At 45.7% G+C, this 20,647-nt stretch overlaps 1 protein-coding gene across 1 annotated transcript; it reads left to right on the forward strand.

Moving 5' to 3' along the window:
• The first annotated feature begins 947 nt into the window (after positions 1 to 947).
• LOC104305853 (6-phosphogluconate dehydrogenase, decarboxylating) lies at positions 948 to 15,763 on the forward strand. The gene is made up of 18 exons (XM_054175689.1): positions 948 to 1,071; positions 2,061 to 2,136; positions 2,560 to 2,739; positions 2,872 to 2,937; positions 4,041 to 4,159; positions 5,588 to 5,657; positions 6,023 to 6,157; positions 6,598 to 6,787; positions 9,222 to 9,352; positions 9,854 to 9,987; positions 10,314 to 10,413; positions 11,507 to 11,629; positions 12,035 to 12,151; positions 13,109 to 13,396; positions 13,661 to 13,784; positions 14,128 to 14,161; positions 14,774 to 14,840; positions 15,178 to 15,763. Exons 1-18 carry the CDS (start codon positions 1,064 to 1,066, stop codon positions 15,331 to 15,333), a joined length of 2,118 nt encoding a protein of 705 aa, XP_054031664.1. The 5' UTR covers positions 948 to 1,063; the 3' UTR covers positions 15,334 to 15,763.
• The last annotated feature ends 4,884 nt before the right edge of the window (positions 15,764 to 20,647 follow it).

The raw sequence follows: 20,647 nt of genomic DNA on the forward strand, positions 1-20,647 counted from the left end.
CAGAAATACTCAGGGTAACCTCGGATGAAGCTACCCAAAGGGGATGACAGGATGTGGTGGTGAAGCTTGTAGTCAACATTCTGGACAGTCTGTTTTGCTAGGGCAAGTAATTGCTTCTTACAGCACACACTTCTGTTTTGTAACGTTGTAGGCCATGGCAGGTAAAAAGGTTTCCTACTGTTTTGAATAGTTACTTATTACAAGCTTTTTGTGTTCATGACTTTCTGGTCAGCCTCCAAGACCTGGTCGGGAGCCAAACCGTCCCTGTGGCAGTGGTCAGTGAACGGAGTCCTTTGTTTTGCCTGAAGGCGAAATACCCGTGGTGAGCTGAGTAACCCCCTCACCAAATCGGCCTGAGAGGGACAGGCGAGGCCTAAGCAGAACCGCAGCCTCCGCGGGCTCTTTAAACGCCTCAGGAGCGCAGGGATTTGCTATCCCTGTGCACCGGACAAGGCTGGACAGCAGAGGGCGCAGTGAGCCACCTGGGTGTGCTGCGGAAGTTTGACCTGCTGGAGAGCGGTGTAGGGAAAGGGGCCTGGGGGTCCTGATGGACAGAAAGATGACCATGAGCCAGAAATGTGCTCTTGTGGCCAAGAAGGCCAGTGGCTTCCTGAGGTGTATTAGAACCTGCCTGGATGCGTTTCTGTGCGACTTAACGGTGATCCTGCTGTGGCACGGAGGTTGGACTAAGTGATCCTTCGAGGTCTCTTCCAACACCTCACGTTCTGTGATTATGAGCTCTGTGGGCAAAGGTGTGTCAGGGAATCCCTGTAGATCGTTCTCAGCGAGGACCGCTCTGGTCTGACGGGCGGTGGCGGGGCGTCAGTTCCCAAAGTGCTGCTTGCCTGGCGTGGACCCTTTAAGGGGGCGTGGCCCCGGAAGCATCGGCCCATGGGCGGGGGGCGGGGCTGGACGGAAAAGCCAATGGGTTCCCGCCGCCTCTTCCCGCCCCGCCTACGCTGCTGGGGGCCGGCCGGGCGCGCGTCTTAGGCCGAGTCCCGAGAGTCGCCGCCGCCGCCTGCAGCTGACCTCAGAGCCCCGCAGCTCCTTCAGTGCCGTCGCCATGGCTGAGTGAGTGCCGGTGTCCCTCAGCGAGTGGGAGCCTCGGCATAACCTTTGGGGGTGGCGGGCAGCGCCGACACCGGCCCGTGGTGATGTGAGAGCTGGGGATGCCCCCTGCTCACGGGAAGGGCCCTAATGAGCGTTAGCGGGGAGTGGGGAGGCGCACTGGGGAGAGCCAGCAGCGTGTCCCTTGGGCGACTAGGAGGCGGGAGCCTGCGGCCACGGCCGTCTGCCGAGGCTGGTGGAGGGGAAGCGGGTGATGCTGTGCGGTCCCCGCTTTCCTGGATGTCTGATTCCGCGTTGTGACGGGAGGAAGAAGGAGAATGTATGAGGCCCTCGAGTTGATTTATCACCGTTGGAGGTTGTGCGATGGCTGAGGGACCAACGAGGAGACCTGGCCACTTGGCTCAGAAATTTATTGTCAAAATCCAGGAGTAGTCAGCTTCGGAGTCATGGCTATGAAGCAGGAAATTTGTTCCTGACCCGAGGAACAAAGGTAGACAGGTTGGGTCTTTGCAAGCACCCCCCTCACAAGCTGAATTAGGCAGCCCTGAGCAGAGAATCTTGCTTTCCTCTTTTCCTTTGCTCAGCCGCTGTTCAGATGTGGTGCAGCATCTGTAAATATGGAGCTGTGATGGAGCTAGATGCATCAGTGACAGATCAGAGCCACTCACTTTCCCTCCTTGCCTCCTGGTGCAGTGTTTGGCCTAGTTACTTTTCTTACCATCTACTTGTGTAGTTGGGAGGAAGTCTGTGTGACTTGAAACATGCTGTATGTTGGATCTCCACTCTGTCACCTGGACTGACTGAGCCCCAAAGATGTCTTGCTGTAATGTCCTGCAGAATCAATCCAGACTGTGTGCAGCAGTGTTTGGTTGAAAGGTGTGGGTTAGCCTAGCAGCTGGCTGGGTCAGAACTGCCTGACAGAGGGTATGGTGCTAGTGCAAGTTCACTGCTAATCAAACTTAACCTGTCATTTTTGCTCTTCCACATTCCAGAGCTGATATTGCTTTGATTGGGCTGGCTGTGATGGGGCAAAACCTTATTTTGAATATGAATGACCATGGCTTTGTGGTAAGTGAAGGAAAATATTGTTCAAAAAGGCTGACTCAGTAGCACTTGGGACGGGAGCTGAGCATTTTCAGGGTGTTGGTTTGCTTTCCTTGTTTCCTTCTGATGCTCTAATGAGTGGTGTTTCCTCCTTTTAGTTATAACCTAGGCTGCCTGTTGCCAGAGAGGTGCAGTGCATGCCTGTACTCAGCCAGCCACTTGATGTGTTAGTTATGCACCATTTTTCCCTGAAGTTTGCTTTGGGCTTGGCCATTGAGCACAGGTTCTGAAGGCACTTGTAAAGACATGCTGCACTGTGTCTTTAGGGAAGGTCAAGTGGCAGAGCATGTCATGTTGAACCTTGCTTGTGTAATTTGTAGTTTGAGCTAAAGTAACTGTCCTGTTGGCAGCTTTTATTAACATGCCTTCATGCCCCCCCCTGCCCAGGTTTGTGCTTTTAACAGGACAGTTTCCAAAGTGGATGACTTTCTGGCCAATGAGGCCAAGGGAACCAAAGTGATAGGTGCTCACAGCCTGGAAGAGATGGTCTCTAAGTTAAAGAAGCCCCGTCGCATTATCTTGCTGGTGAAAGCTGGAAGTGCAGTGGATGATTTCATCAATAAATTGGTGAGGCAAACATTCTTTCTACCTGTGACTTGCTGTTTTTGCAGAAGTTTCCTCTGGATGATCTCAATCGTTTGTCATTAATAAGGTTTTGAGTGCATGACGTAAACCAAAACACTGATTTCTTTTTGGCAGGTGCCGTTGTTGGAGACTGGAGACATCATAATTGATGGTGGGAATTCTGAGTACAGAGATACCACAGTAAGTCTCATTTCTACCTTGAGTGGATGAATTAAATACACAAGATTCTTTCCCCTCTGATCATCAGAATAGTCCATCAAGAAGATGACATCTCCCCTCTGCTCAGGGTAGGCTAAGCTGAATTATCTCTGCAAAACTAAACCATGGAGCCTACCAAGAAGCAATTTTTGCAGTAGTTAAGGACTGTTCTCTCAATATAAATTTGAAAAAGTTGCCCAGATTATGAAAGAATATTTTTATTGGCAACTTCTAAAGAGTGAAGGCCTTTAGAAAAAAATCTGTCACAATCTTAAAAGAGTTTTCAGGGAGACTTGACTACCTAAGGACATGTATGGATTCATTATCTCCCAATCCTACACAACCACAGGAAAATAAGACAGAACTGCTGTTTTGGCTGTTTTGGTAGTGAAAACAGTGGAGTAATTGTTTGGTTTGGGAAAAAGGAAAAAAAAGAAAGCCTACTTCAGGCTGTAACTGTAGAAGTTATGTTAGCATATCTGGGATGCTTGCATGAAAATACTACATTCAAATTAGTACTTCTGAGTCTTAGAAGGGGTACTGGTATTAGTCTGTCTGCTTTGGCATCCTGATCTTGGGTAAGTGAGGTGGATATGCCAGTGTGAAAAACAGGTACTAGATGTGAATTGATACTCAAGAGAGCTTGCAGCTCCCCTTAGGGATCTCAGTCTGTTCTGCTGTCCCACTCAGAAGGAATTAGTTTCCTTTATAGTTGTCCGTGCTTGCACCTTCACTCTGCAATGAACCCAGCAACTCTACCTTGGGCCTAATCTGCCTCCCCCACATCTTTGCACACAGCATGCATCACCTGACACTTAATGCCAAGCCTTTTCCAGCCTCAGTGCCACTATTTTCTATGCAGTGCTTATAAAGGCTTTGTTTTCTCAGCACATCTCTTTTGCAAGGATCCATGTCAAAGCAACAGGAAGTTTCCTAACATTCACTTTGGTGTATGAAGAAGGTTTCTCTGAGTCATGTCCAAAGTACAATTGAAAATCTGATTTCGGGGCTGAATTGCTAACCCCTGTTTGTAAGGCTCTGGCATTAAAAGAAATTCAATGCTGCTGCTGTGCTCTTTGTTCCAGAGGCGTTGTAAGGAACTACAGGAAAAGGGCATCTTGTTTGTCGGAAGTGGTGTTAGTGGGGGAGAGGAGGGTGCCAGATACGGTCCCTCACTCATGCCAGGAGGAGCCAAAGAAGCCTGGTAAGCGTGAGTTAGTCTATTCTTTTTCAGAATGCTCTGCAACAATCTTCTATTCACATTGACAGCTGAGAGGGGGAAGGAGGGAGGGTGTGGGTGTGGAGAGAACAAGATATGTTGCCATCTCACTTCCTCAAGGCTCAAGATTTCTCAACCTAGCTGAGGTCCTGAGACAGTGCAGAGTTTCTATGGCAGGCAAAACAAAGGCAGGTTTTTCTTCAGGAAATTTCACTGCCAAAAGTTGTACCTACAGAGATCTGAAGGGAGAAATCTGAAGGAGAGAAAGGGCTTTTGCTTTCATTTTGAACAAATACTATTTCTTGATTATGACTTTTCTTTAGGGTTCATACACAGCTGTTAACCATGGCACAGGAAGCAGCAAACATCCCTGCAAGGACACAGATTACAAATGGAAATTTCAGTTCTTATTTGTACTGAATACAGTACAAATTATTTCAGTAATTATTTGTACTGAATATTTTTTGCAGGTTTCTGCCAGTGCTGTCCTGCTGTTTTGTAGTGCTGTTAGTGTAAGGGACTGTACATCACTGCCCATATTTGACTTTATCCCTAGTTGCCCATTCTGTCTGTAAATGCAAAAAGAAAAAGTGTGTCTGGGCTTTACCTGAGCTTTAGGCTCTTTCAAGTCCCTTTGTGTTAGCATTTCATACCAATATCAGCCTGTTCAGATTTGGTGGCACAAAGCCAGAAACAGTACAGCAGTAATCTGCTGTCTGATCATGTTTTTGCTATACACAGCTCAGTAAAGACAGCTTCTATGTGCCATACTTTACCTGAACTTTGGCCTCCACCCTCTTTCACAGCATTTCTAGCCCATGGGGCACCCCTGCTCCTTTCCCAGTGGTTGCTTTAAGTTGCTGCAAACTTGGCAGTCTGTAAGGCTATCCTGTTGGCAAAGAAATTTACTACACTTGGGGAGTCTGGCAATGGCAAAAGCTCCTAATTACCACAATAATGCAGATAATTATATCCTGACTTGCATTCATGGAGTTTCTTCCCTCCTTCCCTTTCCTCCAGATCATGCTGGATTCTTCTTGTGGCTATAAAACAGAATGACATTTTGTTTCAACTCTGCCACTGATCCTCTCTGAGTGTGAGCTTCTGTCCTAACCTGCCTCTATTTTCCCATTTCTAAAGTTGAGAAGATAACATTTGGGCTCCTTTAGGTACATTAAGCTTGTCTGCACAGTGTTGTGTGACATGTTCTGTCCTCATTTCTAGTTCTGGGAGAAACATCCCTTTTGTTTGTCATTGCTGTGTGGTGGGGCTGTCAGTCTGCAGCATGCCCTCACCCCAGGCTGCCTTTTGGTAGGTTAGAGAAGGATGCATCGTACCAATGGATTTTTATTCTTTATTTGTAGTGTTTGTGTCTTCTGCCAATCTGCTGAGGCATATTATTTCTTCCCACAGGCCCCACATCAAGACCATATTTCAAAGCATTGCTGCTAAAGTGGGATGTGGGGAACCTTGTTGTGACTGGGTAAATATTTATTTGATACTGAGCTTTACATGTGGTTAAATTCATGCTTAGGTAGTTTGGTTGCTGAAGCTCATGCCTGCCTGTCCTTAATAAAACCAGTGGTGTTGGTGGGTTGATTTTTCTGGCTGAATGCTTTCAACTCAAATCTGCCATCTCTGGTAACTTACCTCATAGAATGAGAAGACAAAATTATATGGCTTGGTTGTGTGCTGGGGGTACTAACTGGATCTGTGACCCACAGTGTTTTCAGTTAGCACTGGGCTTCCTTTCTTCCCTCAAGCAGAAGGAAGCCACAGGGAGGTAATTCAACATGGGAAATGGTGACAGCACTGTGGCTGATGGCATTTTTTGACGTTCCCTGACAGGTCGGAGATGAGGGTGCTGGACACTTTGTGAAGATGGTGCACAATGGGATTGAATATGGAGACATGCAGTTGATCTGTGAGGCCTATCACCTGATGAAAGATGTGCTGGGCATGCAGCATGATGAGATGTCAAAGGTGATCTCTAGTTTTATGTCTTGCTTTCTTGAGCCAAGGGCAGTGCCCAATATTCCTGCATTTCCAATGAGGTAGGGAGCATCACTCACATGCACCTGAATGTAGAAGCTGTCCAAACTCTCCCATTCTACAGCTTATTTCTCCCAGGAAACACCTTCTTGGGCAGAGATGTGAACTACCTTGTCTGGAAAAAGTTTCCCAGTTGGGTGCTGTGCAGCTCCCAGTCTAGGGTGTGCTCCTTCCAGTGCAGGGCTCCAGCACAGTGGTGCTGAAATCATTGGTAGATGTGGCAGTGTACCAGTAACTGAGACAGCATGACCCCCTTCTGTGTGTATACACGTATCAGTCAATCAGTATGTGTGTATGTATAGTGCATAGGTAGGAAATCAGGGTGTCTGTAATAATACATAGGTGTGTATACACTTTTTGTCTTCTTGCAGGTGTTTCAGGAATGGAATAAGACTGAGCTGGACTCTTTCCTGATTGAAATCACAGCAAATATTCTCAAGTTCAAAGACACTGATGGCAAGTACCTCCTCCCAAAGATTAAGGACAGTGCAGGACAAAAAGGCACAGGAAAGTGGACAGCCATTTCTGCCCTGGAATATGGAGTCCCTGTCACACTCATAGGTAACTGATTCTTTGATCTGGCTTTCTCTTTCCTACCTGTGTGTGTCACAATGTGGTGATGAGATGCTAATAGATAATCTCAGAAATGAGCCCACACTGGGGCTTGGCTCACCAAAGAGCCTCTTCTAGTTGCAACTGATGCAGTCTTTCTGTCCTTGAGAGCTTGTTTTCACCTTGTTTCTCAATGTGGTTAGTCCTGTTACCATGCCTTTGTCTGGGGTATCCTCACAGTGCTGGTGACAGTGCTGGATTTGGTGAGAGAGGAATGTTAAATGCAGTGCTAGAGGTGTCACCCTGGGCTGATGCACCGTTCCTTTCAGTAATCATCCACCTTATCTGCTACTCCAAGTCCCAACACAGCCTTAAAAAACATTTAAGAAAGAAAATAAAGATGGGGCAGGACACCCTCAAAACCTCACTGCTTGATGACTGCTTGATAAGTACTTATCCTTCTGAAGGCCAGAGAGTTATTTTTCAGATCCCTACCCAAGACTTCTGTTTCTGTTTCCAGCATAACTCAGCTAACCCAGCGTCAGAGTAACTAAGGAGACTGTTCCAGGTTAAGGAGCTCAGACATGGTTTTGAGGGCAGTGGCAGGCTGCTGCCCTGTGGTGGTGGCTGCTGTTTTTCCACCACAACAGCTGATTTTGATGTTTCTTTATACACTCTGGGCTGCTGCTGGTTTGTGTTTTGTGACTAAGAAAGCTGCTGCTCCAAAGCCAAACTAAGATGATGGGAATGTATTTAGTAATTGCTTTGAATTATGTCCCTAATTTATCCCTAATTTACCTACTCATTTAACAGTCTTGTTACCTACCTTACATTAACCTGGCCTCTGAATGGACTGGGGACACAAGGGCTGTAACACACCTGCAGTGTTCTGAGACTGCTCTCTCACCATAGGTCCAGTGTAGACTTTCCCATTGAGTAAATAAGATGACTCAACAGATTCTTTGCTCTCAGATTTACTTTAGTCTTCGTACTTTGTCTAGTCCTTTCTCCTTTGCCTTGGCTGGTCAAGCCCTGTTGTATTAGAAGATAAGAAAAACTATCACTGGAGGAGAGTGCAGTTCTAGCTGCTGGAGACACTGGGCTGCATTCCAATGAGATTTTTACAAAACATGTTTTGTCAATGATTTTAGTGTTCTACTGCAGCTATAGTCTTTCAGTTCTAGGCTTGAAACAGTGTTTCTCTCTTGTGCTGTTAATATTCTCCAAGGGTGGAGGAGACACTGCCCGATTAGTCCTGAGCAGTGCCAGGGAGCATTGTTAGGTAAGGACGAGTTGATAGGGAACTGTGCAATAGCCCTTGTGCAAACGCTCTCAGGGCAGTAGCTGTGCATGTGGTTTTACTGCATGGGCATGACTTGCAGACTTGCAAAAGCAGAGTCATGCTGCTCCTGCCTTTTCCTGGTTTTCCCCTACACCACTTCTCCCCAGGGCAGAAGGAAGTTTGTACAGAAATGGAAAGGAGCCAGTTCTGATTTTGATACACTCTGTTAATCCTGCTGCAGGGAGGATCTACCCTCCTGTGAAAACATTGCTCATTCTTCTGGGGTTTTTTTTTTTGGTTGGGTTGGGGGTTTGATTTTTTTTTCTTTGTTACTATTATTTGCTAACTCGTGACTCACTTAAAAGGTGGAAGAGGAGCAGTGTGAAGACTATGATGAACTCAATTGCCCTTTTTCTATCAGACCCTGAAAAATAAACTTCCCCCCCTGCCATTTAAGCATACTGTCTTCAGTTGCAAATAAGCACCACTTAAACCAGCATAATTAGGAATTAACTGAGTCAGATCAAGAGATTGGCATCCAGGCTTTCTTTTTAGGAGCTTGGCTAACTCCTTATCCCTGCTGAATGGCTTTTGGTAACCTGCTTAGTGATGTTATAAAACTTTCTTTTGGGTTTCTGAATACCAGTGCTAGGGGCTCAGCAGGTTTGTATAACTTATTTCCTCTAACTTGCTGATTGACTCTCGATTCTAACTGCTCCTATTTTACGTGCATGTATTTGAAAGCACACCTAGTTAACGTGAGTTGGCATTTATGCAACAGCTTTTTTTCTTCAGAGCATAACAGAATTATCAGTCATGTCTTCAGCCCTGCCTGTCCCTAGACTGCAGTGCAACACTTTCTGTCTTTTGTAGACAGAAAAACATTTTAAAGTCAATCTTTAAGAGCTGGTGGAGGTTTCTGAAGATAAATTCTCATGCGGATGACTTGTGCCTTTTTCTTTCTTAATCATTTGAAAGCTGGACCAGCCAATATTTGGCCAGTGCTGAGTTGGGTCCCTCGGTGCTGTTTCTGATGTAATTAATGTGTACACCTCTCCTCCCAAGTGACCCTTGCACGTTGGTGGCTCATTGGCACAAGCATCTCAGACCCAACTGTCAGATGAACTTCTAATGATCTGCCCTTTCCTACCATACTTTTAGGTGAAGCTGTGTTTGCACGCTGCCTGTCTTCCCTCAAGGATGAGAGAGTACAGGCCAGTAAGCTGCTGGATGGGCCCAAAATGACTCAGTTCAGTGGGAACAAGAAGGCCTTCCTGGAGGACATCCGCAAGGTGAGTCATTGTGCGTGCCAGAGGGCTGTATGAAAGCTGCCTATCAAGGCAGGTTCTGGATGCTGTAAACTGTGGTGAGGAGCTCCTGGGTTTACACTTCCTGACAACTGGTTCCTGCTTTCAGCTATCATTGTATAGTGGTGTCCACAAAGCACAGTGTGACCAATTCCTTACCTGACCAAAGAGTGATGCTGAAGGAATTCAGGTCTAAGCCACAGTGATCAGTGACAATTAACTGGGGTGCAGAGATCATAATTCATGCACAGGAGCTTCGTTTTTCACCTGTTGATACTCCTGTCTTTGTAATGGGGATAATAGCTCTTGATCTCTCTCTCTTGAGACCAACTAGGATATTTTGCTTCTCAAATAGCTGGAATGTGGCTGCTGTACTTGGTCCTGGTGAGATGTGGACTAAAGAGGGCATGTAGATTGTGAAGTTTGTCCTTCAGCTTTGTGGGACTTCATCTGGAATGTGAATTTATTATTTTAATTTTTTGTTAGGCCCTGTATGCTTCCAAGATCATCTCATATGCTCAAGGCTTCATGCTGCTGAGACAAGCTGCCAAAGAATTTGGCTGGACACTGAATTATGGTGGCATTGCACTGATGTGGAGGGGAGGCTGCATCATCAGAAGGTAATTAAGATGAAGAGGTAATTTAGATGCTGAGGGGAGAGGAGCAGACAATTTGGTTTATGCTGTGCTAGACTGACAAGTCCAGAGATTCTTGGAAAATTCATGGAGCTGATCTGCTGATGAGATACTAAGAGGCACCACAGGTTACCAGATGAAGCCAGTTTTCTGGTAGTGTAGCTGCTCCAGGTTGTCATTGTTTTGTTTGCATCTTTCTCAGAGTTTGGAATCTGAGTTTGGCTGAGTCAGATTTTGGCATTGTAAATTTTGGAGTCTGGGCCTTTGAAAGCTGTGACATTTCATTCCTGGTTGACATGTGTTCTGTCTAGTGTGTTCCTGGGGAAAATCAAAGATGCTTTTGATCGAAACCCTGAGCTCCAGAACTTGCTGTTGGATGATTTCTTTAAGTCAGCCATTGAAGACTGTCAGGTGAGTTTCTAAGGAAGGAAGAGCATAAAAGCAGTAGTTTACAGTCTGGACTTTTTCAGCTTCTTTCCCAGTTGTTGCCTTCACAAGTGTATTTAGACTGAAAAATAAAAAGGTAGAGAACATCCTTGAAACCTATTTATACAGCATCCTTAATCCCAAAGATCTGTAAACAATCCTTAAGCTCTTAGGGACAGTGCATGTGTGTCTGGAGACACATAATGTATGGGTGTAGGAATTCATTGTCTAGCCAAACTACTATTAGAAAATTAAGGTTTCCATTTTACTATTACAGAAGAGCCCTAGGCACAAATCTAGCAGTTCAGAACCACCACAATGTCAGGAAAAAATGTCTAGCCTGTGTGAACACTCCCAACGCTGCCCTGTGTCTTGTGCCTACTGTGCACTGCAGTTTCAGCTGTGCAGAATACACAGCTCTGTGCTATTGCCATTGTTTGCAGCAGCACCAAAATGACAGTGTCCCTGACCTGCCCTTCTTTAGACCTGGGTCTGTCCAAACAGTGGCCTGATTTGGATGAAGCTGACAGGCAGAACTAAAACCAGATGATCTGACCAACAAAGAAGTCATCTGTTATTAATAATTCTTTTAACTGAAGCCATTCCATGCAGGTTACTAATTCAGATGTACAGTTGAGGTGAGGATTATCCACGTGTCTGTTTGAAGTATGGTGCTGACCTCTTACGCCCTTGGGTGGGCTTTGTGCTGTGCTTGATTAGAAGTCTTGAAAGTGCCTCAGTGTTTGCTCCGGATGTTCCCCACCGTGTTCATGCTTTGGGGATGCACTGATTACGTTGCTGTGACAGAACAGCATCCTTGCTCGAGGCTGTGGTTTGATTGCTTGTGAAGTATATGTCTGCACTTACTGTCCTGTTTGTTAACTCTGTCTTCCTTGCCATTATTTTGTTCATGTAAAATCAGGAGTCTCCTGCTGCTTTTGCTCAGGTTTGGTCAGTGGATTTTGTATGAGGTGAAACAGCACATGCTCTTGTACTGCAGTAGTTCACATGTCTGCGCATACCTTTTGAGCAAGCACTGATTTGTTTCTTCTCCTCTGCTCCTTTTCCCCTCTCTCAGGACTCATGGCGACGTGTGATCAGTACTGGAGTACAGATTGGCATCCCTATGCCCTGCTTCACTACAGCACTTTCTTTTTATGATGGGTACAGGCATGAAATATTGCCAGCTAACCTGATTCAGGTAGGTGCCTGAGAGAGTGCAGCAAGGAGATACTTGCTTATGGTGAAGGTGACACAGAGCCCTGGAGCATGCTGCCCAGGAAGGTTGTGGAGTCTCCTTCTCTGGAGACTTTCCAAACCTGCATGGCTGTGTTCCTATGTATCACACAGTATCACCAAGGTTGGAAGAGACCTCAAAGATCATCGAGTCCAACCTGTCACCACAGACATCATGACTAGACCTGCCCTAGGTGATCCTGCTTTGGCAGGGGAGTTGGACTCGATGATCTTTGGAGGTCCTTTCCAACTTGTAACATTCTGTGATTTTTGTGATTCTAGTATTTCCGTAGTTAAGTATCAGTAGATGCAACATCTAGTACCCATCTGGCTGTGACTGACATGTCTGTCCTGTCTGTTCCTGCTCTAGGCTCAGCGTGATTACTTTGGTGCACACACGTACGAACTGCTGTCGAAGCCAGGTGTATTTATCCATACCAACTGGACAGGCCATGGGGGAAGTGTGTCCTCCTCTGCCTACAATGTCTAATTGAAATGGTTCTTCTTGAAGCTAAGACACTCTAGATCTTAGATTTTCCTCCTAAAACATCACTTTTTACTGTACTGTGCTAGAACTTGTGTTTGGACACTTTTGTAATAACTTGTGGGTATATTTCTTACATCAGCACATATATATATATATATCATGTAAGAAAGGTAAATAAATTTACTTATAACTGTATTGAGGTGTTTTCTTCCCACTGCTGCTGTCCAAAACTGGCAAAAATGTCTGTGCAGTATTTATCATTTTATGATGATAATATTTTTATTGTGTTATAGTGCATAAACTCATAGGAAGCAAGATAGAGATGACTGCATTTCAGTAACTGCTGGAGAGTGGCAGACAGCAGTCGCTGCATGAGATTCAAGGGAGGTAAAGGCTTTCTTTTAGTTGCCATTTTTTAGCCCTTCTGCCTCCAGCCATTGTTCCCAGTTTTAAGCTCTGATGTAAACTGTTGGTTTAGCTGTGTGTTTGCATTCTCCTCCCCAAATCCCCTCTTCGCATGGGGGCAATAAAAAGTACCTGCAATAGCACACAAAATTGCCCCTCTTTGAGATCCTCTTAATGCAATCTCGCTGCTGTTCACCTTCAGGACTTCTGAAATCTCATCTGCCTGCCCCACCCTCTTTCTTTTCTCGGAACCTCTCAAGGGTTAAATTTTGTGCTGTGCACTGATTTTGAAATTACTTTTTTTGCTCCATTTCTGTGTAGTTACCAATGTAGTAGTTGCTGGGGGACATTTAGATTGGATATTAGGAAAAACAGGCATTGGAACAGGCTGCCGAGGGGGGCAGTGGAGTCACCATGCCTGAAGGCGTTCACAGCACGTATGGAGAGGGCGCTTCAGGACATGGGTTAGTGGCCGTGGTGCTGGGGGGTTGACGGTTGGTCTTTTTCAACCGTTGTGATTCTACGCCTACACCCGGACTGTGCCCAAGGTAGCTGCCTCACAGGGTACCGCCCAAGGAGGTCTGCAGACCCTCCCCGTGCGGGACCTGTGTTTTCCTCGCCGGTAGAGGAGGATCTTCAAACAGCCCATGTGTGGCAGCAGGCGGCAGCCGCGGGGCCCGGCCGCGGCGCTTTCCTCAGGCCGGGCGGGGCTGGGGCTCCGACATGGCGGCGGCGCAGCCCCGCCCCGTGCGCTGGGCGGGAAACCTCCCTGAGGGCCGGGCCGCGGCGGGGCTCGCCATGGGAGCGGCGGACGACGAGGAGCGGCTCCTGCTCACACAGGTACGGCGGGGTTGGTTCCCTCACCTCATGCCCAGGCCCACAGCCCCGGCCCCGCTCCTACCGTGTCGAGGCTGGCCCTCAGCGCCTCCGGGGGAAAGACCCGTCCGGGACAAGATGGAGCCGGGGCCGGGGGCGTGGGGCTCGGAGCGGTAAAGGCGCGGTGCTGCAAGGGGGGCGTTGCGTTCCTTTAAACTGTTGATGACTTACGAGTGATCGATGTCAGTGTGCAGAGAACTGACCTGGCACTGCCTTGGATCCTTCCAGAGGCTGAAGGCTGCGGTGCACTACACGGTTGGCTGCCTGTGTCAGGATGTGGCAGAAGACAAAGGCATGCAGTTCAGCAAGCAAACCATCGCAGCCATTTCGGAGATCACCTTCAGGCAGTGTGGTACACAAGTTTGCATCTCATCCGATTGCTTAGGAGCAATTGCTTTAAAAAAACAGCACTGGAGCTAGGTGTCAGTAGTGCGTTGTGTCTTGCTTACATCTTTACAAGAAATAGTGATTCCGTTTTTCAGACTTGGAAAAAGCATTTAAATCATGTGGAAATACTGCGTGGGCCACCACTCTGTGGTGCAGTAGAGTGGCGCCTAATAACGAGTTAGTTCCAGTCACTTGTAACTGTGGTGGATGACTTGCAGTTACACCTTGTACCAGCTAGAACTGGTATGTATTTCTTCCTAACCAAAGTTAGCGTTTTTAAATGTGTGTCATCTTTGTGTTTTCTCCAGAGACCTTTGCAAAAGACCTCGAAATGTTTGCAAGGTAGGTACCAGAACACTCAATTGTTACAAAGGCTTCAGGTTGTGGGGTTTTTTAACCAGCTCCAATAAGTAGATAATCTTTGAAATAAATCTTGTAACTCGAGATTTAAAAGAGTTTTATTGGCTGATCAAATAATAACTGTGAAGTTAGGAAATAGATATTCACCTGAGCTTCCTGATCTCGGAAGTTCATTTAGGTGGTACAAGCGATTGCTTAGATTAATGACTGTGTGTCATTACCGAATACATTGATGCACAGCAGCAGTGGATGGTTTGGGAGTGACAGATGCTTAGGAGCATGCCTGTGCTTCATCTGCTTGCTCCCAGGGGGTAAGGGAATATTTTAAGTAGTCAAAATTTAATACAGTGACCTGCTGGCAAGGAAGAGGGAATGGAGCAGAGGCACTTCAAGTATAGTTGCTAAATTCTAACTGTTTTTAAACAGGAGGTGTGGGAATTTACACAAATGAATGTGTAAAGTAAGTTTTTGTATATTATAATTTGGTTCACTGTGTCACTGTAAAGCACCTTTAGTTACAGTGTTCTGAACTGTATGGCCTCTTAAACCAGTGCTGGCAAACCCCTTGAGGGGTCTTTTTCTGCTGTTGTTCAGGCATGCAAAGCGGAGCACAGTCACTACAGAGGACGTGAAGCTTTTGGCTAGACGGAGCAACTCTTTGGTGAGCTTCACTGCATTTTGTCTTGCAACACTCTTGGACCGATTGGTTCATTCCTAAGAACATTTGAATAGTGGCTACAGATGCTGAAGCAACTGTGGTTAAGCAATTTCCCTGGCTTGATGGATGGGCACAAGGCAATGATTTTTAATGGGTTTTTTCTTGTTTTGTTCCACTCTGCCTCACTGTGGGAACACAGATCAGATTGCAGCTCCAGCAGCAATGTTCACGTTGCAACAGGGCTGCTGAGGTTCCAAGTACAAAAGAGCACAAACAGATGCATTACAGCATTGTCAGTCTTGCAAGTAAATGATGTTTCTGATTAGTTTATTGTTCTCAGCTAAAGTATATCACCCAGAAGAGTGACGAGCTTGCAGCAAGTACCATGGAGCAAAAGGAAAAGAAGAAAAAGAAGTCCAGTGCAGGTAAAGGAAGGAGAACTTCTGAGGAACAAGGAGCAGCTGTGCCTGAAAGTGAAGATTCCAACATGGCATGATTCTGGCCATTTTCTCCTACTATCCTAGAGGACCAAAGCTCCCCTGTGGGAGAGGCTTCTTACAGGTTAGCAACAGTAATGGTCCTTAGGTGTTCAGGTGAACATGGTTGGGTGGATTGTTCTGGTATAAAAATGAAAGGTCTGTTAGAATCCAGTAAAGCTTACAGCCAAAATGCCTTCATTGCTTACAAAAGGTCTCTTGTTAAAAAGAAAATACTTTAGAGAGAATGTTCTGCTGTAAACTATTTATTTAATCATAATACCTCAGCATGTGCAACTCCCTCCATGCTGCCACTGAATTTCTTCAATAATTGTTTGACTCTTCCTCCTTGCTTCTATTTTTGCTTGGATATTTCAAGTATTTTGGTTTTAAGAGCCATAGCTGTGACTTTTGACTATTAAAACATGTTTTGTGTCATCTTTCACCAGTGACACTGCTGGTCTGCAATCTCTCATTCCATTTCTGATTTTACTCTAGTAACATGATGGTCAGAAATGTCACCATTGCCCTCTGCTGGGTCACCAAAAGCCAGTCTAAAGACTTAAGGTCTTGGCCAAGTGAAATGAGAAGGCTGCATGGGCAGACTGTCAAGCAAGAACGTGCCTGCCAAGGACAGGCTATAGTACACAGGGAGAGAGGGAAGACTTGAACACTGGTTTTTGCTCAGCCCTTGATTCATGAGACCTCTTTCTTCAAGGCTTTGTTTTTTCTTGAAGGATACAGCCTGGGGCAATTCCCAAAAGCTGAGTTTAGAATCATCAGGTTCTCATTTTAGTAAGGTTCATACCTTAAATACTACCCCAAAATAAAGAAGGTACCAAAGTTTTTGATTGCCCTTGAGAACTTCTGGGGGTAGCCTTGCTCCTTGTTTCAAACCCTTCTCATGAAAGGAGAGTGCACTTCCTAGGCTAATCACTCAGCTAAACATGACACAGTGGAGTAAGAGTAATGCTCTGGACTCCTTATATGTGCTCCCTTCTATTCTTGCTCTTTGAGCTATCAAGCAGTAGTGCATAGGGAAAAAAAGGCCCTTTTTAGGCTGTAACTATCCCATATTGATCAAATAAAATCAAGTGCTGCAGTGCAGAAGAAAACAGAAATGGCACAAATCTCTATCTCTGGCCTATACTAATTTGCACATGATGGCCCTTAAATCCTCCCTTTCCCAAACTGTTCTACTCCCAGGGATGAGATCTCTTTGAGAATTCCTCTACTGATTAATGTAGACAACAAACAGAAACTGTCTTCTGGGCAGACCAGTGCTTAGCTTTTTGTTTAGTTTTTTATGCCACCGTACATTACCTGCTTTCTTGAGGCTCAGGAGCCTTTATTTACTTCAGTGGGCCCCAGGGAGATGGAGCAGCTTTTTCCTGGCACTCAAAGACCACTGCCACCTTCCTACAAGAATGATCAGCATGGTCTCTCTGACTCCATCTCAACATTGGCCTGGGAGTCAGGCAGGGCATTAGTTATCCCTAACACAGGGTTGTGAAGTAGATGTGGAAAACCAGGGGAAGGAAGGGGTTTGCCTCTTGTACAGCTTGAGGAGCAGAACTTCCAGTGCCAAGCTGAGCTTAAAAAAAGCAAAAGCATGGCAGCTTTGAGCAGGACTGAAAAACTGCTTTCTATTGGAGAGAGTGGTGATGACAAGCTGAGGCTTTTGCCTTGCTGGCAGCTATTCTGCTCAATGCTTGTGGTTTCACTTGGCAACCAGTGTAATTAGTTTGGAGTGCAATAGAGCATGCTTCAAAACCTGCTAATGCACAGCCAAAGAGGCTGCTCCACAGGATCACAGAATGTTAGGGCTTGGAAGGGACCTCCAGCCTCAAGTCAAATGCCCCTGCCAGAGCCAGACACAATATTCCAGATGTGGCTTCCCCCAGGGCAGCGCAGAGGGGGAGGAGAGCCTTTCTTGACCTACTAATCACAGTCCTCCTAATCCACCACAGGGTGCCATCAATCTTCTTGGCCCCAGGGGCATACTGCTGGCTCTTGGTCATCCTGTTGTCCACCAGGACCTCTAGGTTCTTTTCCCTTATGCTGCTCTCCAACAGGTCAGGCCCCAGCCTGTACTGGTTTGTGGGTTTGCTCTTTCTCACATGCAAGACCCTGCCCTTGCTGGATTTCATTCCATTTCTCCCCACCCAATTCTCCAGCCTGCCCAGGTCTGGCTGAACAGCAGCAGTGTGCTGCGTCAGCCACTCCTCCCAGTTCCGTGTCATCAGCGAACTTGGTGACAGTGCCCTCTGTCTTCATCCAGGCTGCTGCCGAATATATTGAACAGTTCTGGGCTCATATTCCTCAAGAACAGCCAAGACAAATTTCCTTTCACAAAAGCATAAGCTTGTTAGGGACACATACTGAAACCAAGTAATCAAAGCAGGTACTGAAAACCCAAGGGAAGGAGCAGGCATCCTGTCTGCTAATGCACTGGTTGTACCTTTATTGTTTCACCTCGGTCACTAACAGTTCAGTGGTGCAAGGTTACCATACACAGTTAGATATCTGCATTGCACACCTAAGGCTATACAGCAAATGGATCAGAATTAGTACAAATACATGAACTATATTTACATTTTGTATACTCAAGCTCCAAATATCAGATATATTTACAAAATAAAATAAGAAAATGAAACCTGAAATTAATGTACAGTGTTGCTGACACACTCCTTCGCCGGGATGAAATCAGTTTGCAGAGATTTGTTCAAGAAGGCCACTTATACAGCATATACCTTGTGTACAGAGATTGCACAGGGAAATGGGGACCAAAATGAAAACCCAAAGCATGTGTTTCAGTGCAGGAGCAGGTCTGCTGGCCAAACCAAAGGGCCTTCATCAACTGCACATGAAGAATGAACAAGCAGAGTGGAAAATTAAGACTTGATCCTGGGAAGTGCTGATCGTTCAAGACCCCCTCTGCTTCTAGCCCCCAGGTTCAAGGCAAGCAAGAGGTAGTTCAGTACTGCTCAGGATCAGGCCACTAACTTGGCAACACCAAGAACTGAAGACTTAGGACCTCCACACCCTCAGTTTTCTGAAAACACAGCTGAGGCTGTGAATTTAAAACCTGTTCCAATAACATTGGACACAACCATCTGGTTAGTCTTGGACTGGTTTTGATTTTGAATACTTAGAGCGCATAAATGGCCTTCTGAACAAAGGAGAGTCAATCCTGCTCTTGAAGAGCTGATGTTTCTAAACAAGGAAGCACAAAATTAATACATTCCTGCTACATACAGTACAGTTCAGACCACACGTTGGGCTTACTGACCACAATGGAGAGATGCAATGCGCGCGTTGGAGCCCCTTGTTGAAGTACATTCAGCAAACCGTTCCAGAGCAGCATCAGCTTCCTTCTCCAAGCAGCAGGTTCATAGCTGCATCTTCAACACAAACACCTCCCACAGTCTAAACAAACACAAACTAAGGCTGTGCAGGAGTACCAGACAGATGTGTAATGCAGAGGCAGGGTTAGCTGATTGTATAGTACCAGTGGGTGTTACTCCAAAGCTAATCCTCTTTCTTACCTAATGTGCAATTAATTACAGATGTATAAATATACATTACATGAAATTAAATCCCTGTAAATTAGATAACAAGCAGCAAAAAGTGAAGTCTTTGCTTTGAAATACCTTCTTATCAGTAGTAAGGACTATTAGACACTGACCAACAAACCCAAATCTTCTCTCAGTGGTTTGGAAATAATATTCCCCTTCCCTTTTGCATCCACAATACAGGAATCTTTGAAAAGGTACTTAAAGTGCAGCTCCAAAATACAGTAAAGGAGGTCTGATTTAGTTTCAAAATACCCAGAAAGCTCCAACACCAACAAGTTGGCTTCAGTGAACAAAAAAAGATCATTTTCTCCTTCCGTTTAGCAAGGAACATTAAAACCCCCAAACCATAGCAGTTTCACACCACTCCCTCCAAGAAATGCCTGCAGGTTTGCTCCCAGGGCTGTGCTCAGTGGGCTGGCTGGCCCACAGCAGGATCCCCGGTCTACAGCAGCTGAGTCCCAGGAGCTGGCTGACTCCAGGACTTCACCTCCAGGCAGCAGGTAATCAACAGTGGGGTTTAAATGTCCAGGGAAGGCAGCTTAGCACGTTCTTCCCTTCTTGTTGGACTAGATCAAAAAAGCTTTAAAGTGAATGGAATCCAGTTTGGGAGTTTTGTTTGTTGGACTTTGGGTTTGTTTTTCTTTTCTTTCCTTTTTTTTTTTCCTTTGTTATACTCTTAAGGAAAACTTCAGTTGATTTCAGTCCCCAGTTTTAAGTAGGGAAACTGATGTCCCAAAGTAGGCTTCAATAATTGGTGACAGCCCAAAAATAGTAATGCCCATTTGAGCTCCACACAACAAGAACCTATTTTGTCACAGATTATGAAGCTTTAAGAGATACTGATGCTTAAAAACAGCGTTTTACTCTTCTGATGATCTGTTAGCTACACGGACATCAAGTCACTAGAAGTCTTTAGACTGAAGAGTTACATTTATGCAACACAGCTGTAACATTTGCAGCTCTGTATAAAACAAGCATCTGTCTCTTCCTGCTTTTGAAGGAAGATCCCTTAGCCGTGTCTCTCTGCAGTACATCCTCTTAGCTCATTTTCTGGCTTACCCAAAGCAAAGACTTAGCAAACTACTTCTCTTCTATTTAGAAAAAACAAAACAAACAAAAAACCCCACCCAAAACCAAAATGCTCTCAGTGTGTCCCAAAATACCACCACCTAAGTCGCTCCCCTCCTCAGACTGGTTCCATCCTTCCAAACAGTGGTGATGGCAGCAATAACTTAGTGCCTACAATTAACCTAATTCTTGAGATCGGCTTAAATTAGCCTGAGGAGCTCTCTGCAGCACCAGCACACTGGAAGGGCATTATCATCCATTGCATAACAAAGAAACAACATCACTGTAGTAAGAGACATACAATTAATATAAAACCAGAAGAAAAGAACAAAAACCACATTCCTATTACACTCCTGGGTCCCCAGGATGCTCCCTCACTCTGGCTTCCAGTTCTGAAATAAATCTGAGGACCACAGCAGACAGCACAAGCACATGATGTAGCTTGAGCACTAGCTCAGAACATGTAAAGGTATGTCCTAGCGAGGGTCAGACTCCACCTCCCCACTCCTCTGCCAACCATGCTTTCAGGAGGTCTCCCTATGCATTGCACTTCAGTGAAGAATGAAAACCCCACAAAGCTGATGCCAGTCCCATGTCCACTTCTGGCCACAGAATTCCCAGTGTATGGCATGACCTGTCGATGGGGGAGCTGAATCAAAATGACCTTCTTGAGCTGGAGTGTACCTAG

Source organism: Dryobates pubescens, chromosome 33 (genome assembly GCF_014839835.1).
Source record: "Dryobates pubescens isolate bDryPub1 chromosome 33, bDryPub1.pri, whole genome shotgun sequence".
Lineage (NCBI taxonomy): Eukaryota > Metazoa > Chordata > Aves > Piciformes > Picidae > Dryobates > Dryobates pubescens.